The 26,020-nt window shown below is 35.6% G+C and overlaps 1 protein-coding gene across 1 annotated transcript in view; it reads right to left on the reverse strand.

Annotated features, from left to right (window-relative positions):
• Window positions 1-26,020, reverse strand: part of Pdi (protein disulfide isomerase) — a 145,552-nt gene that overhangs the window by 98,977 nt on the left and 20,555 nt on the right. Inside the window, exon 2 of the mRNA XM_090397372.1 lies at window positions 1,117-1,314. Within this exon, the coding sequence (XP_090253498.1) occupies window positions 1,117-1,314 (198 nt within the window). The remainder of the gene's footprint in view (window positions 1-1,116; window positions 1,315-26,020) is intronic.

Here is a 26,020-nt window from a genome sequence, read left to right on the forward strand (position 1 = left end):
ATCATGGCCTCTACAGTGCCTTCCTCAATTACAATATTAGACTCCCTTCAAGAACACTTAGTACAGTAATGCCAACAAAATTTGTTAGTTTACCTAAAACATCACCATATAGTTCAGTGCAGTACTACCTAGTGAGTGGTTTGAAAAAAATATTTTAAAACTGTAGCCTTATAAAGGAAAACTCACTTTCCATGAAGTCTGACATAAAACCCATTTCTACTGCATAAAGGAAATAGTAAAATTATATTGGATCTTTGCATAGTACAAGCATGAACTTTTTCCACTGTAAACTTTTAAGTGATAGTATTACATAAGGCAATCAAACTCAATAGACTTTTCCTAACTTTTTTTTTCCCTAAGGATGCCACAACATCTAGATAACTTCCTCCAGTCTGACGGTTTAATACCTGCTTACTGAAGCATAGCAATTAAGCATCTCAAGCTCCAAAATCTTTTGTAACCAATCTGCAATGGAATAAAAAAATCTTAGAATATCATACGCCATATAAAAAAGTCCAGTCTTATTTCTCAACATGAAGATCTCAATTTCACCTCACTATGGAACAGAAATTTGGCCATAGTAATGAATAAAACTTGAGACTCTGAACTGGAGGTCAACAGATAAATTGCAAGGCGAGGCAGACATGATAAAATTCAAGTTGGTAATTTCACCAGATTAATGAAGAAATTATAGAATGAGAGACCATTCTTAGATGTTAAAAGTGGCAGGCAAGTGAGTATGAAGTGGATTTTATGAACAGCAGTAGGCAATTGCCATGTATTGATGGAAAGTATGTGTACTAATGAGAATAAGGTATAAATACAACAGAAATGTTATGGTCAAGAGATATGTTTCATGACAAATGTCCACTTAACTTCATGGAAGTCTGATAATGTTATGTGTTAGGAAAAAAATCATTCCTAGAAGTTCGCAGGGTAGTTACTAAATGGTCAAAAATAAGACTTAGCTTTAGAAGAATGGCACTTGAAGGGTTAATACAGTAATTTACTTTTAACCGATAATGAACTATATTTAACATATCCACTAGATTCTATCCACAAAACTCCAATTTAATTAATTTTTATATTATGTATGTTACACAAATTTCTACCAACCTGTATACTCCATTGGTTTGCCATCTTTGAAGAATTTGATTGTAGGATAGCCACGTACTTCATGTTTCTCTGCTAATTCTGATTCTTCTGTTGCATCGATTTTGGCAAGACTAATTTCAGATTTTTCTTCTTCTAGCTGTTTTGCAGCTTTTGCATATTCTGGAGCAAGAGCTTTGCAATGTCCACACCAGGGAGCATCTGGAAAATGGAAAAAAAAAAGTTACTGAAGCCAGTAAGAAAAAATAACTTACGATAGATCCTTCGTGATTTTCGCAATGAAATTTTACTATGATAGCAATGCTTCCATGAAAGGAGCCAGTTAGAAGTACAGATGTAGTCAAATTTCAAAATGAGGAACTGAACAAGTTTTTTTTGTAATACGTCAGTATTACGAGTAGGGAATAAGGTTATTTTATTCATTTTTACCTGGTCAGGAAACCTTGCTAGAGACCAAACATGGAACTTTTTTCTAGCAATCAGGCCTCCAATAAGCAATATAGTGTTCTCACATACTAGACAACAAGAGTCATCTTCTACCTAAAGACAAAGATTATTGTCCACAGCAGGATTACAATTGACAGCCTTTTGGGTAGTAGATATACTTCACTATAGGAAAAAACAAAACCCACACAGTGAATTGTACTTACCAAATCAAATTATAAACAAGAAATTATGTTCTTGTTTTAATCCTTTACTCAAGAATATCTTCTTCATGCATTTCCCAGCTAACGTGGGAGGCGTCTGGTGATTGGGCTAGCAACCCGTCATTGGATGCAAAACAATACTGCTAGAGAAACAGAGACAAATCCAAAAACATGCAAGCCAAAAGTATGCATACACTTTAAGTATCTTCAGAAATGGTTCTACTTGCATATACAGGCTGTTGACTTGACTTCACATCAACTGCTTCAGTGTCACATTATGCAAAGCACACTTTGCATAAGTAGAAAAATGGTGTATCACCATATTAAGTTCTATACAAGGTTTTATCACACATAGAAAATAACCTGCTTTATTTAAATTTTATATCTTTCTGGGTCTGGCCCCTACCAATGACACCTCAATATGTGGAGGTGTACTAGTTTTCTGGCTTTGTCATTAAGCAAACCAGTTTTGAAATGCATGTTAATAAAATTTCTAGTATTCAGAAATAAACTAGCCAAAGAAAATTATAGGCATTTTATTCATCTAAAAATAAACATAAATCCTTTTGGATTTTTGAGGATGCACTTTTAATTTTTAAAAAGTTAGGAATGATTATGTACACCTTTTTAAAAATGATGTTATGTCTAAGGGGACTTTTGCATTTTTTCTCTATGCTACTGCACCAGTACCTTCAAACACTGAAGACATTGCAGGATACCTAAACTATCCACACAGAAAAGACACTCTCACTCTGGCAAACCCATTTCACTCATTCACCACTTCTTGAGAAAATCTAATTCTCACTCTTACTAACCATGTTCATACTCATTTTTAGAACATGTTTTGCCTCTAGCCAAGGGCTGAAACATTTCCTCTGCATGAGTTTTTATCATATTCACATTTATCACCCATCTCTTGCAACCCACTAACCAGCCTATTATCACAGGAAGCATTCCACAGACCATGCAACTGTCCTGGTTACTTGACTCTAGATCCTCTCCACCAATTCAAAGGTTAACAGACTGAGCATAGCAATCAATATCTCAAAGAATTTCTTTATTTCTGCTTGCACATTCTTCATTAACTCCTATGAGCAATACAATGAACTGTGAAAATAAGCTCGGACAATACATATTATAATTACGAAACTACCTAAGGGTTAAAAATGATAGAAGAATAAGCTGTATAGATTATTATTAACAAGTATCTCCATGGAATCCAAGACTCAGTGGGGAAACCCCCACCAACAATATACTATCATATCACTCATACTCTTCCCCACTTCCAGAAATGCAGCTACTCATTGCAGGAGGTCCACATTATTATTATTCCCACAATGCCTATGATACCTCTCCTTAAAATGATTGACCAACAAAGTGCTGACAACACCCTCAAGGTAACCTATCACTCATTCACTACCCTCGTAGCAAAAAAATCTAAACCATATATCCTACAAATGTTGTTACTCAACTTCCAATGATCTTTTTCTTTTCTCCTCTTGCCATATACTGAAAAATATCCCTTACATCCATCGATAAGAAATCTTTTAGCAACCTTTTGAAATAATGCTGGATCTAATATCTACTTTGCATCGCCAAACTGAAGCCTTTTGGCTCTTTATTTTAGTAATTACTTTTATGCACCAACCGAGAGCTTGCTTATGAAAAAATACATTTCACATTTCAAGGTCCTTAGTGCAATGAAAGTTTTTGCTCTCTTAAGGTTGCTGTATGGTCTCTGAAGAGAACCAACCAGTTTGAAACAGCTGTCAGGCCAATGAAACCTCATCAAAAATGGACTAATAAAAAAGTGAATATATAGACGCTTAGGTAGTGCGCCTATGTCTTAAGCAGTCTACATTAAGTCAACTCTTGAATGCCAAGGAATGTATTTTTGAAAGCTCTCTGGTCAACTCATGAAACTTTTATAGTTTCTACATTCGGCTTTGAAATAATGCTCAATGCAATATCCACTTTGCATCGCCAAACTGAAGCTTTTTGGCTCTTTATTTTGTTAACAAGAGTTGCTAATTCCTTTTAGCAACTCTTGTTTCTATCATCTTGTCTTATGTATCAACCAATTTTTAGAACCTACAAACTTTCAGTCTATTCTCCTATGAAGCATTCAACAGACCTAGTCATCCACCTTTGAATCCTCTCTCTAACATCCCCAAGAAACCCTGACAACCAAATTTGAGCATGGTAATCAAGATACAGACATATCAAAAGGTCTTATATAGAGGCCTAAGAATTTTTGATCCTACCTAGTCAGCATGTTTTTAAGAATCCTGGTGATCAGATGTACTGTTTCACCTATTTTTGCAATGTGGCCTCAAACTTTCAGTTCCTTATTAACGATTCCCCACCCCCTCCTCCCAAATTCATTTTATTTTCCAAAAGTAAAACTAACATAATTTGAGATCTTTTTTAATCCCAAGTGCATAACTCTACATTTTGCAACACTAAAAGCAAAACAATTATCCTTTGTTCATAATGTCAGCTCATTAAACTCAAAGGATTTCTCTCATTTACTAATGCCCTTCCCAACTTAGCATCATCATTCTTTCTTTTGAGGTTACACAGTGGTCAGCATTTATTGTGAAGAATTTATGGTGACAAAAACACATGTTGGAGTAATTACTTATAATTATGAAAATAACACTCGACATTTCATAATTATAATTAATTACTCCAACATGTGTTGGAGTAATTATTTATAATTATGAAATCATCAGGAAAACATGCACATCAGGTTATCATCAGGAAAACATGCACAAGACACAAGCTATATGACACTACACAAAATTAAGATAAATCTAAATGCTTTGTAACTGTTTACCCTAGCCTGACCATTGGTGAAAATTGGTACATAAATACAACATTAAGGCAACCTTCAAACCTCTTGAAAGTCTACTCACAACTCATCCAAAAGATCCCCTTCCCTACCTAGGAGTTTACAAAATTCAGTGCACCTGCAAATTCCAATTAAATTTCTCCACTAACAGACCTGTCAGACCATGCACTTCAAGCAGGTCACAGAATCAACTGGAAAGGCACCAAGTCCCTACACTGTACCAAAACCTGATTTGAAAGAGTTCAAGGAAGCTTGTGGGATGCTGAACCATCATCTGAATCCAAAGAATGATGGATTAGCAATTCCAAAAATCTGGATGACCTATACACAACCTATATAGCATCCAGAACATGGCAGATCTAACATAAGACCTTAATATAAGAGGCCTGAAGAGATGAGTTCAATGGAGTTAGACTATACAACTTTTAGATTTTTTTTTTATCCTCTGTATATTATTACATGTATACATTTTTTTAAAAATTTTGTTAATTTATATTTAGGTGTAATTCTTTATTTATTTAATTTATTAATGTATATTTTTTTTCCCATCACAGGTTAGGCTAGGGCAAACAGCTGAAGCATTTAGATTTATCTTAATTTGTGTAGTATGATGTAACTTGCGCATATGTATGTTTTCCTGATGATGACCTCGATAAAGGTCTAAACGTCAAGTGTTATTTTCGTAATTATAATTACTCCAACACATTTGTCTCCATAAATTTTTCACAATAAGTATCATTAAGAAGCAATCACTTATTAAATTATATCCACTATCATTAATATAGAGATTAAATAAACAGCAAATGGACCAAGAAAAGAACCTGGGAACATACTGCCAGTCACTTTATCTTTGATTCTACTCCACCATAAGTAACTGATAAATTAAATGCCAAGAAATTATATTCTTGGTTTTATTCTTTATCCAAGTGTAAGCAAACAAAGTTTGCATGTGAAGTCACTTCACGACTGGGCTACCTATATACAGAGGCTAACGACTTCACGTTAGTTGCCTTAGTATCTCATAATGCAATGCACATATCCTTACAGACATGTGCAATGCGATGCATTATGAGAAGGCCACAACCCAGAAGTGATGCCAAGGTTGAAGTAAAGCAGTAGTCACATTTCCATATACAAGTAGTCAAAAGGTTTCAACATCTCTCTAGATTAGAGAGACACCGAAAGTTTTTTCACTTGGTTATACTATAAATTAAAGATGCCAAGAAATTATATTCATGGTTTCATCCTTTACCCAAGGTAGTGGCCCCACCTATAATGCATAGCATTATGGAATACTTAGGCAACTGATGTGAAATCATTACTCTATATACAAGTAGCCCAGTCATGAAGTGACTTTACATGCAAACTTTGTTTGCTTTCACTTGGATAAAGGATGAAACCAACAATATAATTTCTTGCCAACTTTAATTTACAGTAAAAGTAACTGATGTTTGACAGCCATTCTCTCATCCATTTCCATTCACTCCAGTTTAACATGTGCTATCCTGTCAAATGCTTTAGCAAAGTCCAAGGATACCAATGTAGGCGCAGTCTTTATCTAACTTGGTCATTATTATAGAAAACAGTAAATTGCTAACACAAGACCTCTCCTTAACAAAGCCATGCTGCCCTCTATAAAGATGATTCTCATCCACCCATTCTTAAATGGTTTGATGAGACTTTTCACTACCATTCCTGAGACAGTAGTAATATTTAATGAAATGATAAAGTTTCTATAATAACCAGGTATTGTTAATGTAATTATATGGTGAGAAAATCAATTTTTTTTTTTTGTAAAAAATACTTTATAGCACAAGATGGATGTACAGTATATGTTTAAGGTTATTATACAGGTATCTTAGTGGAGACAGAACATTCAACAGCAGGAGGAGATCTACTATTCACATTATACCTCTCCTTAAAAACTCATTCACCGACAAAGCAGTCAGCCACCTCTGACAATTCATTCCACCCATTCACACACACACAAAAAACCCTTAGTCCTAATACCCTTGGTGTTGCCAAAAGGTGTACCACCTTATTAAATTACTCTGGATTTAGAGAAAGATGTTGGAAGTTTTTTTTCCACATGGTTAGACTATAATAATAATAAAAAAACTTCCAACATCTTTCTCTAAATTCAGAGTAATTTAATAATAAGGTGGTACACCGTTTGACAACTCGTATAGGTAAATATGAGTTCTCCATTGCTTCTGCCTTAGTATCACCACTTCTAGGTCTGGCTCCCACTGACGAGACTTCAATAATGGTCGAAGCCAGTCTGGGTAGTGACCCTTCCCTTAATGCATAGCATTATACATGTCCAAAAGGAGATGTGCTTTGCATTATGGGAGATACTTTTAGTAACAAGTTTGGCAACATGTTACTAAAAGATGTCGATTTGATTCCTCTTTCAAATTACACTGTCGGTTACAGAATTAATGATATGGCAGGTGACGTAGAATCTCAGTTAATCGAAAGAGTTAAGAAGAGCCCTTATTATGCATTACAAATAGACAGACTACTGATGTTACAAATGATGCGCAGTTAATATGCTCATAAGATATGCGCATGATAACAACATTCATGATGATATTCTGTTTTGTAGAACTTTACCATCCCGAACAACTGGATAAGATATTTCACACTCTCAATACAGTAATTACATAATACACAAAGTGATCCAGCTTGGGAAAATGTATAGGCTTCTGCTTGGATGGAGCTCACGCCCTTACGGGAATAGTGGGGTTGTTTCTATGGTTAAGAAAGTAGCTCCACATATGAATTGGGTACATTGTTTCATACACAGGAAAGTGTTAGCCTCCAAACAAATGTCACCAGAATTTAAAACTGTGCTATACAACGCTGTAAAGCTAGTCAATTTTATTAAAGCTCAACCGTTAAATAACAGGTTATTTTCAGTACTCTGCGATGAAATGGACAGTGAATATATACAACTTTTGCTTCATTCTGAAATTCTCTGGCTTTCTAGGGGAAAAAGTACTAACAAGGTTATTTCAATTAAGGCATGAAGTTTTATTATTTGTAAATGAACGTAATTCTGATTTTGCATCACTCCTTGTTGAAGAAGAATGGCTATCAACACTATCCTATCTTTCAGACATTTTTTCAAAATTAAATGAACTAAATCTCTCCCTTCAGGAAAATTCTTGAACTGTTCTTGATGCCTATGACAAAATAAAGGCATTCGAGAAAAAACTGGTTTTATGGATTAATTATGTAAAAGACAATATGCACCTTTTCCAACATTGGAATCCTTTTTAGTGGAAAATAATATTTTTGTTGATTCTGAGTTTCTGGAAACTGTTTGTGACCACCTCAAAAATCTGAAATGGAATTTTGAAATATATTTTACGAATAACTTATAAGAAAATTCTGTGGGTTCGCAATCCATTTCAGGCTTTCAGTATCGAAAAAATAACAGTTAATAGAGCTTTCAAGTGACAGCGGACTTACAATGCAATTCCTAGATCTTAGTTTGGCTCGATTTTGTATCTCGCTTTCAGTGAGAAGTGAATTTCCCGAATTATCTGAAGAAACGTTGAAAATCGTCATGCAGTTTTCTACAACCTATCTTTGTGAGAAACAATTTACATCACTCCTTCAAATAAAAACAAAATACAGAAATCATCTTTGTGTCTGCCAATCTTTGACTTAAGTTGACCAATATTGAGCCAGATATCCAGCAACTCTGCAATGGCTGAGAAGCTCAACCATACCATCCTATTAAAAGGAAGTAGTAACATAATTATATCATATTATTTATTTGTTTAATAAAAATGAAAACTTTGCTCAATGATGATACACATTTAATCGTTTACTTACAATTTAATTATGTTTCCATATGTAGTGAACATGTTTTTAGATTTCTTATGCTATAAATAGCACAGTTTTTCCGAAATGTAGGCAATTCCTACATAGGTGTTTTAAAAAATGACAAAAAGTCAAAATGATGTATAGGGAAATAAATTAAAAATACTGTTTATTTTTGAAGAAAAACTTTAATTTCAACATTTTAAAATGTTATTCTTCTTGATTTTCTGTTTGCAAAATCGATAACATTGTTGAAATCTATTTCATCAATCAGTTGCTGTTTCACAGACAGCATGGCAAGATTTCTTAAATGCCAAAAATCTGCTGCTGGAGCCCAATCCCCCCCCCTCCCCCAGCTTCGTTTCTATAACTTATTGGTCCGTAGACTTGTTTTAGGCATTTTACTGGTCTTCGGGTTTAGAAAGGTTGAGAAACGCTGAGATAACTATATCCCATGCACTGCTCTTCATCCTAAGCTGGTCAATCACTTGCTCTATAGTCCACATATACCTCTGGTTATATGAAAATCTTAGTTTGCAACCTACCAAAGCTTGATCACTCTCCCCAGTTGGAGCCAATATGGGCATCTTGAACATGGACAGATTCTGATCTAATGACTATATGCAACAATTCTTGAACCTGTGGTATAACTATAAACAAAATTACACCATAACCACAGTAATAAATTTTAAGTACAGATATTTCATACTGAAAATAACAGTACATGTGTGTAGAAACAAGAATGCAAGGTACATACAAAAATTGATTTACCAATAAAAAAAAAAGTTGCCTGGAGTTAGAAATTAATATTAATAAATTATATTAAAACCATTTTTGATGTTTACAGAAAATGAGAATCGTCCAAACTTTTGGAAGAGAGAATGACTGCAATTTAGGTAGGGCCAATGTAAAAGGGCTTTGCAACTTTCTTTGTAAAGCATTCATCTTTAGAAACAGTTTTAAATATGAATGCTTTTCAAAGAAAGTTGCAAAGCCCTTTTACATTGAGAAGCTCATCATGGAGAAGACTAGCTTCATCCCACTGGATACCGTGTTTAGTGTTAGTACTATGCTGTGGCAGACACAAACTTGAGGTTGTTCATTAATTTTTTTTTTTTCAGACAGAACTTATTTTGGGCAGAAAGAACAGCCTATCTGCCCGAAATAAGTCAAATTACTTCACAAATAATCTAGTAAACACTAGTTAAAGATAGAGGTGACAGTTTGTCTTTTGCAAATGGTAACAAATGAGAAGTTTCGTTTATAAGAAAATATGGGAATAAGATGATACTTTACCAATGCTAATTTCACCAATAGATTAAGTGATTTGAACCCTACAGTTTGTTGAAGAATCTTTAAGTGTTAGAACATAGGTATCTATTATTTGCTGTTCGGAACTAATAGGAGTTTTATCTGCTAGATTTGATGAGTTATAACCATTTGATTCCATTAAAGCTTTGATAGTGAAAAGTTCTTGTTATATGCTGCAAGGAGAGGAGCCCACATGTGTAGAGTTAAAGACTTGATCATGCCCATTTTTCGAGAGTTGCGATAAGCAGATTTTTCATTAATGTATCCACCAGTAAAGGTAGGATTTTGATATACACTGGTTGACAAAGTATTGGAGGCTGTGAGAGTAAGAAGGATGTCCAAGAATGGTAGACTACCAGCATTTTTTTTCCCCATGGTGAACTGAATGCATGGGTGAAGGCTACTGATCCAACGTAGTCAAGTGACAAGTTCAATTTTAGAATGAGGCCAAACAGCAAAAACAATAACAAACCAAACCAAAGAGAGGTTTATGGGTCAGATAACCAAATGTTGGTAAATATAGAAACAATGTCAAAGCTGACCAACATTTCTATTTGAATATTCTTGATATTTTCGAGAAATTGTGGAATTTTTGATAAATAATCTAGATTGTCCAATATGGGTAGTTAATGAATGTGAAAGAAATAGAGGAGAGTTCGTACAATTCACAATGGATCTTACTGAACAACGTTCTTTATGAATTCTGGGAGTTCTTCCAAAATAAGTATGCAATTTATATGATATATTTTGAACACAGTTAACAACTTCACATCAAGGAAGTTGTATAATTGTTTAATCTGCATTTTTGTATGGTTATAACCAGTGCTTTTTTTCTGGAAAAAAAGTGCCGGTACTCACCATGAAGATGTTACTACAGCAACTTCCACACTTTTAACATATCCTCCGATATACCCTCGTCGTCTCTAGATCGCTTCTAGCTTTTTGTATCAACTGCAGAATGATGACCTTGGAGTAGCCACGAGTCCACATATTTGCTAGGGGAACTGACAGAGGATTCTTGGAGTTCACTATATTGTCCATTAATGTTTTTCACATTTCATCTGCGATATGGCTCACAATGTTAATGCAAGCATTTGCAGAATGAAGAATATATCCCATGTCTAGGCCATTAAGTTCCTGTAAATTTATTTCATCTTCAAAGTTGTTAAACAAATGATTTCTCCTCGCAACTTTGTAAGCAGTTCAAAACACTTTTCCTGTTATGTCTTTATTATGAGAAAGTATTTAGGAAAACTTTCTCTAATGTTTCGTTTTTTGCTTCAGATTTTATTTTTTTGGCACGCTTTGCGTGCTGCACTCTCCTTATGATCGTAAATCCTTTTTTCTTAATGACATTAACTGTTGTTTGCGAGATTCTCCAAAATGACTGATTTTATAATTTGCCCACTCTGCTGAAATTTTCGTTCCCATGTGTTTATCGACGGCAAGACTTCCAACATCACAACACACTTCACAGCGCAACATTTTATTCGTGACATACAGCCACTCATTTCTCTTGCAGAAGTCATCAGTTCTATATTCAATGATGCAAAAGTGTCCAACATTCAGGCCAATCATTATTAGAATCTGCTTCCTTCTAGTTTCGTGATCCTCTTCACCAAGTGTATTTTCGGTGCTAGTTTTCTGTTTTACAGGATCACAAGTAGATTCAACAATTTCTGCTTCTTCAGTCTTCCTTTTTTTACTCATTGGCATAAAGTAACTACTTATTTACTCATTTTAAACAATGATTGCACTGATTTAACTTACATTAATTCAAAACTCACGTGAACACCTGTCTGTTGCAGAGTGAATATAGAACTGATATTGGAAGCAATCGGAAGTGAACACAACTTCCTGTTTCCGGTTGGCAACAACCTATGAAACAGAAAAGCAAAAAAGGTACCAAATTATGAGTAATCAAAACTGAAAATTCAATTCTTGAACACAGTACCATCTACCGGAATATTTATAACACATTTTCCTATCAATAAATTGCAAAATTTTTAGAAACTTAAGAAAAGAAAGGTGCCTGTACTGCGTACCACCAGAAAAAAAAAAAAAAAAAAAAAAAGCACCAGTTATAACTAATTTCTTGATAGGTGGAGGCATCCTGTAAAAGGCAGGATATCTTCCTCTTATAGTCAACCTTTCTGTTACCACTACAGCTTTTATCTGCTTTCGAAATAGATATGGTTTTTTTGTCTTAATGAAAGACATGTATGGAATTCAGTAATAGATAAATTACATGAAGGTAATTTCTTCTAAAGAGTAAGCAGCAACTTCCAAGTTTAGTTTATTAGCATCTTTGCTTGAGTCCCAAGAGATTGCATTTCATATTATGAAAGTGCATTGCTATTTGTATTGTTGTGTGCCTAAACACATAAGAGTACCAGAACTATCAGAGTAGAGCTATTTTCTAATTAATAAATTACTATAATTTACACTGTACTCTGCATATGGAGATAATATTCATTATCTCCATATGCAGAATTTTATTAGCACTATGCATTTCAAAAATCTCCAACTTAGAGAAGTGTAGCATGAATCATTTATCAAAGAAATTTATACTAGTTCTAGCATTAGAAATCTTATAACAAGCAGTTATAAATTTTACAAAACTTAGTCATATAGAAATTTTCATTTTAATTGAGGTACTCAAGATTGACAATTAGTCTACATTCCAAAAGTAAACAGAGCCGATGTAGAAAAGAAAAAATCAAATGCCTTAGAACAGTGTTTCTCAACCTGTGATCCACAGGCAGACTTAAATTAATTAAATATATATATATTTTTTAATTATCAAAAACAAAACAAATTAAAATTGAACAAGTAAAAATTATTGAAATAAAATGGATATTTAAAAACCCAAACAAATAGAGCAGAATGTTCATTCCATGAACATTCTTCAGCTACAATTTATTGTAGTGGCAGGATGACAAGTAATAAAGGGATGAAGAGGACAACAATATGGTTTTATTGCTTCTGTCTTCCCTTGCTGTTTTATCAGATTTGAAGAAAATGTGTTATCCACATTTCAAACAATTGCTTGTTGTTTATTGATTTAGGTAATTTAAAGGTTTTTATCTTCAGAAGTACTAAGTGATACTTGGAGAGTGTGTGTTGTGAGTTAACCCCAGAATTTATATATTTTTCGGGCACGTTTTTTAATAATGTAAAAGTGGCTTAGAAACATGACTTTGAAAAGAAAAGGAAATGAAACCTGGGAAACTCTGATGACCTTTAGAAACTAAACATTGTGATGTGAAAAATACGCCAATTGAATTTTTCAGGGATGCTCTTACAGACATTAAGTCATGTCCCTAATGGGAAAGATAAAAAATTTCAGACATGGGTTCAATTAATAGCAAGACATTGGAAGCATCCAATCTCTTAAGTTTGCGCATAGCAAAAACAGAGAAACTCCATTCTATTGGGGGAAATTTACTGCTTACAGTTATAAAAGATGTGGTAAAAACTATGTTTGGCAACAAATTAATAAAAAGGTATTAATTTGGTTCCTCTTAACGATATCATGTGACACAGAATCTCAGTTAATCGAAAGAGTTAAGAAGAGCCCTTATGCATTTACAAATAGATGACACTTCTGATGTCAACAATGATGCGCAGTTAATATACTATGTAAGATAAGAGGCTGGTCTGAAATGTTCTCGGCCTCAACCATAAATGGCAATACTACCAGCACGATTTTTTTTTTTTTTTTGTAAGTAGGTACAATTATCAAATCATAAGCATTTATGTGAAATTGCAAGTCATATCCCTTGTGTTGTGTTGTCTGTATCCCTTGAAATGGATAAAGTCGAGTTTCGTGCAATTATAAGATTCTTTGTAAAAGGAGGTTTAACGCCAAACGAAATTCATTCGAAGTTTATGAGCACCCTTCTCCTTTGATTTTGACAATTAAGAAATGGGCTCCCGAATTTAAATGTGGTCATACTAGCCTTGAAGATGATCCATGTGAAGGACGTCCAAAAAGTGTAGCAACACCAGAAATAATCGATCAAGTGCACGATATGGTATTGGATGACTGACAAAGGACGAAAAATTGCTGTGACTATAGGCATTTCAAAAGAACATATATATTTTGCATGAAGAATTGCAAATGAAAAAGCTTTGTACAAGATTGGTGATGGGCTTGCTCACAGCAGATCAAAAATGCACCCACATGAAAATCCCTGCACAGTGCTTGGAGCGTTTTAACAAGAATAAAACTGATTTTGTGTGTCGATTTATTACTATGCATAAGACTTGGATTCACCATTACACACCAGAATCCAAACAGTGGACAGAATATGGTTGTTCAGCACAAAAGAAGACAAAGTCAGTTCCATCAATAGGAAAGGTCATGGCATCGATGTTTTGGGATGCAAAACATCAATGCCATGATTATTATTTTGAAAAGGGTAAAAAAATAACCAGGGAAATATTATTCCAATCTTTTAATCAGACTAGACGAAAAAATTTGTGAGAAAGACCCAGTTGCAGAAGAAAAAAAAAGTCATCATTCATCCGGACAGTGCACCTGTCCACAAAGATGTTTTGCCAATGGGAAAATTAAGGGATCTGCACTATGAATTGTTGGAACATCCACCAGATTCCCCACATTTGGCTCCTTCTGACTTCTATCTTTTCCTAAAACAAACTCTGCCTCAATAGTCAGTGTTTTTCTTCGAAGCAAGAGGTGATTACAGCTTAGAAGGTTATTTTGCAAATCTCACTGAATACCACTACAGGGACGGGATAATGGCGGTGGAGTATTGCTGGAATAAATGTATTAGTCTTAAGGAAGATTGTGTTGAAAAATAAAAATAACTTTGAAATTATAATTTCATTTTTTCATTTGATAGGCCGAGAATGTTTCATACCACACTTTTATGTGCATGATAACATCGTTCACGGCGATATTCCATTTTGTATAACTTTGTCATCCCGAACAACTGGAGAAGAAATATTTCACACTCATATTAATTACATAATACACAAAGGGATCCAGTGGGAAAACTGTAAGGGCTTCTGTTCAGATAGAGCTCAAACCCTTACAAGCAGGCATAGTGGGGTTGATTCTATGGTCAAGGAAGTAGCTATAGATATGAATTGGCTACATTGTTTCATACATAGGGAAGCAGTAGCTTCCAAAGAAATGCCACCAGAATTTAAAATTGTGCTATGCAATGCTGTAATATTCTCTATATATGTCCTCTGCTTATATACTTGTTTAGTATATATGCAGAGGACATCATGTGTGAAGCATTGAATGAACTCAGGACATATGATAGGAGGTAGATTGATCAGTAATCTGAGGTACTCTGATGATACAGTACTCCTTTGCAATGACATGGAAGAACTAGGATTAATTCTTGACAAAGTTAACAAGATCAGTAATTACAGAGGACTTCAACTCAATTCTAGCAAGACAAAGATCATGGTTCTCAAAGGAAAAACAACCAGAGAAGCTCTTGAGAAACAAGTGTACCTTAATGGAGAAAGAATTGAGGAAGTCAGCAAGTTTGAGTACCTGGGATCCATTATTAATGTGAAGAATTGCTGTTCAGAAGATCAGAAAAAGGTTAGGAATGGCTAAAACAACAGTCAGACCTGTCTAAAATCTGGAAGGATGGATCTATCTCCATGGGAACAAAGTTGAGGATTTTAGATGCAGTTGTTTTTCCAACAGCGACTTATGGATGCGAGACTTAGAACCTGAAGAAGTCAGATAAGAAATGGATATCTGCTTTTGAGATGTGGTGTTACAGAAGGCTATTGAGGATATATACTGAAAGGCGTACAAATGAATAGGTGTTAGAAAAGATTAGTAGAACTTTAAGGCTCCTTAAGGATATTGACAGAAGTTAAAATATTTTGGACACATAGAAAGGAAAGGAGGACTTCTCAGAACAGTAATAGAAGGTAAAGTTCCTGGAAAAAGAGGCAGGGATAGACCATCAATGAGATGGATGGATGGCATGTGTGGAGTGACTGATCTTCAGAGTTGAGGCTGCCAGAAAAGCAAACAACAGGACTATATGGCGAGGCCTGGTATGGAACATCGAGCATCGGAGTGACCATACGGAATCTGTAGATGCCCAGTGAACAATAGATGCTGTAAAGCTAGTTAATTTTATTAAGGCTCAATCGTCAAATAATTAAATAACAGGTTATTTTCATGATAACCTGTTATTTAATGAAATGGGCAGTGAATGTATACAACTTTTGCTTCATTCTGAAATTCGCTGGCTTTCCATGGGCAGAGTACTAACAAGATTATTTCAATTAAGGCACGAAGTTTTATTGTTTGTAAATGAACGTAATTCTGATTTTGCATCACTCCTTACTGACAGGGCTGGATTTAGACTTGCTGAGGCCCTAAGCTATATACAAAACCCATAGGCCCCCTACTGTTTTAAATTACATCAGCTGGTGTTTTTGTTTTTTTTTATTTGAGGCCCCAGCAGATTGCGAGGCCCTAAGCTGTAGCTTTTTTAGCTTATACGTAAATCCGACACTGCTTACTGACGAAGCATGGTTATCAACACTATCCTATCTCAATTCAGTTCATTTAATTTTTTTCAAAATTAAATGAACTGAATCTCTCCCTTCAGGGAAATTCTTTGAACTGTCTTGATGCCTTCGACAAATTAAAGACATTCGAGGGGAAAAAAAACTGGTATTATGGATTAGTTATGTTAAAGACAATTTGCACATTTTTGAACATTGGAATCCTTTTTAGTGGAAAAATTATATTTTGTTTGATTCTGAGTTTCTGGAAATGGTTTGTGACCACCTTAAAAATCTGAAACAGAATCTTTAAACATTTTACGAATAACTTTTATAAGAAATTTCTATGGATTTGAGATCCATTTCAGGCTTATAGTCATGAGAACTACCTTTCGTTATCGAAAAGAGAACAATTAATTGAACTTTCAAGTGACAGTGGGCTTAAAATGCAATTCCGTGATCTTGGTTTGGCTTGATTCTGGATCTCGCCTTCAGTGAGAAGTAAATTTCCCGAATTATTTGAAGAATCATTGAAAATCGGCATGCACTTTTCTACAACCTATCTTTGCGAGAAAGGATTTTCATCGCTCCTTCAAATAAAAACAAAACACAGAAATCGTCTTATTGTGTGTGTGCCGATATTCGACTGAAGTTGACCAGTACTGAGCCAAATATCCAGCAACTCTGTGATGGCTGAGAAGCTCAACCATCTGTTTAAAAGTAAGTAGTAACATAATTATATTATATTATTTATTTATTTGTTCTGTTTAATAAAAATTAAAACTTTGTTAAATGATGATGCACTCTGAATCGTTTACTTCTATTTTAATTATGTTTCCATATGTATTCAAAACATGCTTTTAGATTTTGAAAGTTTTTTCCCACTTGGTTAGAATTTAATAAATTTAGTTTATTCCTTTATCCAATATCTTTAATTTATAGTATAGCCAAGTGAAAAAAAAAACTTTCAACATCTCTAATCTAGAGTTTGCACCTGAAGTATCTTCAGGACTGAGACAACTCGTGGTAAAGGCGGACAAAGATCTCATCACTGCTTGTCTTAGTATATCCCATAATGCAAAGCACATCTCCTTCTGATATGTATAATGCTATGCATTACAGGAAGGGCCACTACCCAGATTAGTTTTGACCTTTACTGAGGTCTCGTCAGTGGGAGCCAGACCCGGAGGTTGTTTTACTAAGGTGGAAGCAATGGAGAAGTCAATTTACCCATGCAAGTTGCCAAAAGGTGTCTCACCTTATTATTAAAATAATCTGGATTTAGAGAAAGATGTTAAAAGTTTTTTTCCACTTGGTTAGAATATAATGAATTTAGTTTAATCCTTTATCCAAGTGCAAGCAAACAAAGTTTGCCCCTGAAATACTGGGTGGCTAAAACGAATAAACGGAATGAGACCATATTTTATATTGAGACTTTTGAAGGCATGGGGAGATGATTTCCATGAAAAAAAGATTTAGTACCAAAAGTCACCGATAGGGGTAATTTTGGTGCTGGTGGAGCCAAACATAAGCAGATAATTACATTAAAGTCAGATTAAATGGAATAATAACATTTCGACAGCATAAGCGACAGCTGTGTCACTCATTCCAGCTGAATATGTGGCGCGTTACCATGATAATAAGAGCAAACATCTGTTACTGCCTCTTCTTGCACTGCTTTCTGTCCTCTGTCAGGTCTAACTCCTAGTGATCCAGTTTCTTCAAACTTCTTAATCACAGCTCAGTGCTACAGCTGACATAGGACCTGTACGCAGGTTATGAAGCCTTCTAAATTCCTGAAGGGCCGCTACAGCATTGCACTGTTTAAGGTAAAACAACTTAACAAGTAAAGTACGTGGGGCAAGGTAAGATGCATATTGAGCACAATTAGTCAGTCATTCGAATAACTGCCTGGACATTCCCAATCCCTTTTTAAGTGGAATTGGTGGCACTGCTGCCATGTACACAGTAAAATTTGCATAATCCTTTTTACCTGCGTTTACTGCAAATATATGACTGCTTTCGGCTCTGCCAGTGCCAAAATTCCAACTATCGGCATCCTTTGGTACTAAATCTTTTTTTGTGGAATTCATCTCCCCATGCCTTCGAAACTCTCAATATAAAATGGTCTCATTCCGTGTATTAGCTTTAGCTACAGATACCTCCAAAGAGATGGCCACCCTGTATCTTCAGGACTAAGCAGTGATGAGAGCTTGGTCCACCTTTACCACGAGTTGCCTTAGTCCTGAAGATACTTCAGATGCAAACTTTGTTTGCTTACACTTGGATAAAGGATTAAACTAAATTTATTATTTATTAGATTTATGTTATAAGTCGCACAGTTTTTCCCAAGTTTTGGTAATCCCCACATAGGTTTTTAAAAAAATTACCTAACTTAGTCCATAGAATTGTTTTAGGCATTTTACTGGTTCTTGGGCTTAGAAAGGTTGAGAAATGCTGTCTTAGAAGATAGAACATTATTACTCCATCTTCCTTGCTATAAGCTCAACTGCCAACATTAGAAAGGTTGTAAATTAAAGATACCAAAAAATTATATTCTTGGTTTAATCCTTTATCCAAGTGTAAGCAAAGAAAACAAAGTTTGCAAGTGAAGTAACTTCATGACTGGTCAACTTGTATACAGAGGCTACATCACTTGCCTTAGTATCCCATAATGCAAAGCATATATCCTTATGGACATGTATAATACCATGCATCAACTCTTACAACATTAATGTCAGTCACATTCAGAACAAATTATAAGAATTACCAACGACATTGTTGATGAGGTCTTCAGAATGAAACAAAGAGAATTTGAAATAAGAAGCATCCATTGCCAACTGAAAAGAATCAATTCTAGCAACTCAGGTGAAGGTCTATTATTATTAGCATTATTATTATTATTGAGGGCTCATCAGTGGGAGCCAGACCCAGAAGGGGTCTGGGTCTGGTTCCCACTTTTTCTTCTGGTTTCGTCTGACTTCCCAAAATTGAAGTAATGCAGAAATCAATTTCTTGGCATCTTTAATTTATAGTATAGCCAAGTGAAAAAAAAAACTTTCAACATCTCTAATCTAGAGTCTCTTCTCTTCTTCTGCAGCTTCTCCCACTTAAGTGGGGTCACTGTTGATGAAGAGTCTCCTCCACATCCTCCTATCTTCGGCTGTCACCACACCCAAATTCTTCATCCTCAAGTCTTCTTCTACCAGCTCCCTCCATCTCTTCTTTGGCTGCCCACGCTTCCTCCTTCCTTGCACGTCCATCTGCATGACCCTTCTTCCCACATATTCGTCCTCGCTCCCCATCACATGACCAAACCATCTCAACCTTGCCTCCTGTATCTTCGCTTATAAGTTCGTAACTTTCACTATTCCCCTCACATAGTCATTTCTCAGATGATCCTTTCTGGTCACACCACACATCCACCTAAGCATTCTCATCTCTGCTACTTCCATCCTGCTGATGTTATTTTTCCTCAGGGCCACAGATTCTACGGCATACTTCATAGCTGGCCTCACTACTGTCGTATAGATTTTGCCTTTCAGATTGATTGGCACCCTCTTGTCGCATAACACTCCAGCCATCTCCCTCCAGTTCCTCCAACCCGCTTGTATCCTGCTTCCCACTTCCTTCTCAGCTCCATCTTCTTCCACTGTTGAACCTAAGTATCTAAAGTCTCTCACCTTCCTGATGACATTTCCTTCCAGCTCCAGATCTGTCTCCTGGCTGCCACCCACTGTGCAACACATACTCTGTCTTACTTCTGCTCAGTCTCATACCTCTCTCTTCCAATACTTTTCTCCATCTTTCCAGTTTAGTTCCCGCTTCTTCTCTTGAATCTGCACACAGCAAGATGTCATCTGCATACAATCTTGTCCAAGGCCCATCTTCTCTCACCTCCTCCGTCACCACCTCCATCACAATGTTAAACAGAAACGGACTTAATGCTAACCCTTGATGGAAGCCAACTGTTACATGAAAACTTTCTGTCTGTCCCAGACAGGTCCGAACACTTGTGTTCACATTTCTGTACATCTCCTGCACCAACCTGACATATTTCTCCAGAACCTTCTTCTCCCTCAAACACCTCCAGAATTCTTGCTTTGGCACTATTGTATGCTTTCTCCAGATCAATAAATGCCAGATGTAGCTTCCGTTGTTTCTCTTGATACTTTTCCATCATTTGCCGTAACCCAAAGATAGCATCTGTTGTTGATCACCAGGCATGAAGCCAAATTGTTCCTTTGCAATCTCCACTTCTTTCCTCAATCTTCCATCAAGAACCCTTTCTAGGATTTTCATTGTGAACTTTATACCTCTGTAATTTTTACAGTCTTGTGCATCCCCTTTACCCTTGTAGATGGGGACAAGCGTACTCTCCCTCCATTCCTCGGGTATATTTTCCTGTTGGCAAACTTTCATGAACAGGTCCCACAGCAGGTCAATTCCCTCTTCCCCCAGTGCCTTCCATGTCTCCACTGAAATCCTGTCTGAGCCCACCGATTTTCCATTCCTCATCCTCTTCATGGCCTCCGTCACTTCCACTCTACTGATGTTCTGCACCATCCCCTCAAAGCTGCCCATCTTCTCTGTGAGTCTGTGCATTTTCCTCATTCAAAAGTCTCTCAAAGTATATTCTCCATCTGTTTCTTATGTCCACATCCCTCCATAATACTCTTCCTTCAGCATCTTTGATCTGCCTCACATGTAAGATGTCCTTTGCTGCTTTATTTCTACATTTTGCTAGTTGGTAAATTTTTCTCTGTCCTTCCTTTGTTTCTAATTGATCATACAGATCCTGATATGCCATGGCCTTCGCCACAACTCTCTTGGCTTCTTGTTTTCTCTCTCTGTCCTAATCTAGAATCTAATTTAATCTCTAATCTAGAGTAGTTTAGTAATACATTGTGACACCTTTTGGCTACCATAGAGGAAATATGGAAAATTTGGAAATAGGACTTCTGCATTACTTCAACCTTGGTTATAACTTCTGGGTCTGGCTCCCACTGATGAGACCACAATAAAAATCAAAACTGGTCTGGGTAGTGACCCTTCCCATAATGATTAACATTATACATATCCATAAGGATGTGTGTTTTGCATTATGGGGTACTAAGGCAACTGATATGTGAAGTCATTAACCTCTGCGAGCTGCCCAGTCGTGAAGTTACTTCACATGCAAACTTTGTTTGCTTACACTTGGATAAAGGATTAAATCAAGAATATAATTTCTTGGCATCTTTAATTTATAGCAAAACCAAGTGGAAAAGTCTCAACTGGTTTACTATGGACAGTCAGGATAAACTCTTGCCATCCACCTTTGAGAACAAACAATACATTTGGCACTCGCATTATGGCAATTCATTATTAGCAGATCATGCCTTGAATACCCCTTCACACAGGATCAAATGGAAGAAAAGTTCTACACATAAGTCAGAGAGATTGCTTTTGGAATCAGGAGCTTTGAAATGTTCCCAAACCTAAACAAGTAATATGGCCATACCAATTTACCAATAATCTGGGAGTCAGTCATTTTAATATCAAATTAACCCTTCTCTCTTTATCCAACAATAGATGGTGCAATTAGGACTTCATATCCATTACAATTTTTCAAACTGGTCCCATTATTAACTAAATAGTTGCTGTTCACTGTGACAAACTTATGTGCTCTGAAGATGCTGGACATAATACTGGCAAAATATCAGTACACAAGTTAAATATTATTTGTTTATTATTCTTGTGTTATGAATTAATACCATTAAATTAATATAGAAGTGGACGATTCATAATTTCTTTCATTGGTATTATGGAATGATGTGCTGTACTGAAAAGAAAAAGGGAATTGTTCAAAACATCTGACATCAGCAATCATATCTATACAAATCAGGTGAATAAAATTAGACAAGCAGTGACCACATGCATGAGTAAGAGTCCATGTTTAATAGATATATAAACATGGAAAGATAATACAGAAAAATTGGCCTCAGAAAACACATAATTTACAGACAAAAAAATACTGTTGTTAGAGATGATGGGCGATAGATGGTGCTGATGGTAGTAGTGTCATAGTTGGATAATTATGTTGTAGTGGAGGGATGAGATGTATTTATTAAAGTAGAGTAGTGTGCCCTCCCAAGATGAGTCCTTGGTCTCCCTGGAAGTTTCACATAATAATTTAATTAAGCCAGCATTTCACGTTTTTCACTATAGCATCATCACAGTCAAAGGCAGAGACCAAGTACTAAGCATCCTCTGTGGACATAGTAAGATTTAACAGCAGTTTGAAGCAACTGCATTTAGATTAGGAGGAATGCTGTAGAGCGATGGTATATTCTGTGCAAGGCATTTTTTTTTTTTTTATGTTGTTCCCACCCAAAAAGGTAATTAGTAAACCTACAAACATTGTTTGAAAAGTTTGGTAAATTTCCAATAGACGGTGATACAATTTGTTCATTCATACCAGTGTCAGCATGTATCATCTTTTTCATTACCCATGGCAAAATTTTAGCCATGTGTGACACATAGTTCCCGTTTGGCAAATATTTAAAATGACCGTGTTCGCATTTTTCATAAAAATTGAGAAAAACGTGTTTTGTGCAGTGGTAAAACACTTTTATTTGAATAAGTGGACGGCAATGCAGATCAAAGCAGAGTTATATGCGGCTCACGGGGACTCTGCACTAGCATTATTTATTTTTGGATAAATGAGTTTAAACGTGGTTGTAAGTCCATCGAAGATGAAGTGTGCTCCGGATGCCCAACTGAGGTCACTACAAAGGAAATGATAGACAAAATCCATGGTATCGTTATGGAAGACCACCGAGTGAAAGTGCACGAGATCGCCGAGATTGTAGGCATCTCAACTGAACAGGTGTATAATATCCTGCACGAAAAATTGCACACGAAAAGTTGTGCGTGCCATGGATGCCGTGATTGTTGACTGTTGATCAAAAAACGCATCCCAAAAGACATTTCAATACAATGTTTGGCGACATTTCATCGCAATTTGCAGGATGGATTTTTTGAGTCTATTCATGACTGTAGACAAAACTTGGATCCACCACTACATATCTGAGTCCAAGCAGCAGTCAAAACAGTGGACAATGCCTGGTGAAAGAGCACTGAAAAAAAAGTTAAGACCATTTTGTCAGCTGGGAAGGTGATGGCCACTGTTTTTTTTTTTTTTGGGGGGGGGGGGATTCACAAGGAATTATCATGATAGACTATTTGGAAATGCATCATTGATGGACCATTTTAAAGAACTGAAGAAAAAATGGCCAAGATTGGTGCACAAAAAAAATGCTCTTTCATCAAGCCAATGCACAGTCCCACACAGTGGCAAAATTGCATGAATTGAGGTTCGAATTGGTTCTACATCTACCACATTCTCTGGACTTAGTCCAGTGTGACTTCTTGTTCCCAAACTTAAAAATCTGGCTCAGTGGGAAAAAATTTTCTTTGAATGAAGATATCAAGGCTGTGACTATTTTGCACAATTTGACACACGTAGTTTTCAGATGGGATGAAAAAATTGGAAACTCGCTGGACCAAATGTGTAGACCTCGATGGAGACTATGTTGAGAAATATAGGCAATTTTTTTTTCCAAAAAAATGTGTTTAACTTATTTTTTTTTTACCAAAATTTTCAGACAATCCTCATACAGTACCTTTGTACCATGAGTGTTATACAAATAAAAGCCCTGTTCCCACTCGTGAATGACATGGGAGTCAGAAGAATGGTATGCAGCTTTCCTTCTTCCCAGGGACAGTAGTCTTGGTAAAGAATTGAATGTTAATTTTCAACAAGGCCACTTCGGAGAGCTGCCAAAGATCCTTTATTCATTAATTTACACTTTCTGAAGAGTCCAAATTAAAAAGTTTTGGAAAAAAGATTTTTGATTTTACATCAGAGTAGGTGAAGAAGAAGACAGCAGACAAAGTGTCATGGATGCAGTTGATTTACAGCGAGGCCCATATAGTCTGAACAAGTGGTTCTAGTTATCTAACTTTAATAACCCTATATATGGTTTGGGGGAAAGAGTATGGCATTAAAGGTCATATTTACCTACCAACATGCAAGTTTTTTTGTAGGCAAAGGATAGGGACTTCATCATATTTATTTATTCAAGAAAGAATAAAATAAATTTGTATTCTATGATAAAATCCTCTATTGGTGGTTGCTGAGTTAAAGCAGTATAGCATAACCAATTGGTTGTGAAAAAACAGCATCCAAAGTATTTTAAAATCAGTCCATGAACAGATTGGTGAGAGGAAGGAGTAGCCATAGCAATGCTTTCAAATATAACAAGGTTATATTTGAAAGTAAATATAAAACAGAGTTATACAAAATTGCATGCATAAATTAATTGAAGAAATCGTCGAGGAGGAACAAGCTGGTTTCAGACCCACAAGATCTACAATTGATCAAATCTTCACACTTAATACTATAGCAGAAATGTGCTAGGCGATCTACCACTGTACTGCTGCTTCATGGACTTTAAACAAGCTTTTGATTTCACAGACAGAGACAAATAGATAAACATTCTAAACTCTAAATCAATAGACTCCGAATTATTAACCTTCATTTCAAACTTTTACAAAGACACAAAAGTACTCAAATTTAATATAAAAAGAGAAGAATTTAAGATAGAAAAATAAGTCATTCATGGCTGTCCATTTTCACCGCGCTTAACATATACCTAGAGGAAATATGCAAAGAAATCTCCAATAAACCAGAGATAAATGGAAGAAACATCAACCACATTAAATACACAGATGATATAGTAAATCCTGGCAGTATCCAAGCTACAATTAGATAAACAGTCCATCTTTTAAATGAAGCATGTAAAAGCTTTGGAATGAGGATCAACAGTAGTAAGACCAAAATAATGAAAATAGGAAGAGAAGCTGAAAACATCTCAATAACCCTGGAAAACCAAATCTCAGGACTAAAATTCTGTCTGCTTAGGAAGCACCATTACGCAAAATTTAGAATAGCACTGAAACAGTAAAACACAGAATTAACATTGGATGGCTGAACATGAATAAATTAAAATATGAAACAGTAACAAACTCTAGAAAAATCTTTAAAAATTGTATTGACTACATTTTAATAAGAAATAAATGGAAAGCATCAGTCCAGAATGTCCAAGTCCTAAAAACAGCATCTGAGCCAACTTTTCCTCGGTCTTCTGGTTGGATCCCATTTTCAGGACTTAACATTCTGGACAATGCTTTCCATTTATTTTTTATTAAAATGTAGTCAATACAATTGTTGGTGGCTCCATCTGGTGATCTCCAAGTATATTTATGGGAAGGCCTGTGGTAGAATTGGGTTCTAGTCTTCTCGAACATAGCTCGAGAAGACTAGAAGTAGAACCATTTGGAGACAGATTGTACAAAGGGGACTCAACCCATCGCTAGACAAAAATCAAACATTTTATCAGGATTGTGAAATCCTGATTATGAAGACAGATTGAGAATTTGTAGGTTACAGATATTAGCAAATAGGAGAAAGAAGGGTGATATAATTATATAATTGAGACTTACAAACTTCTGAAAAAGAGTTATTTCAGTAGATGGAATTTTTCATTATATGGAAGTTGGAAAAAGGACACAAAGGCACCTGAGGAAATTGAAAATGAATGCTGTCAAGAGGGCTAGATTTTTCTCTCAGAGTGGTGCATGATTGGAATGGATTGTATGTTGTGCGTGCAAGTAGTGTGAATGAATTCAAGAATAGGTG

This window comes from Typopeltis vanoorti, chromosome 9 (assembly GCF_054136105.1).
Source record: "Typopeltis vanoorti isolate ZY-2024b chromosome 9, IOZ_Tvanoo_1.0, whole genome shotgun sequence".
Lineage (NCBI taxonomy): Eukaryota > Metazoa > Arthropoda > Arachnida > Uropygi > Thelyphonidae > Typopeltis > Typopeltis vanoorti.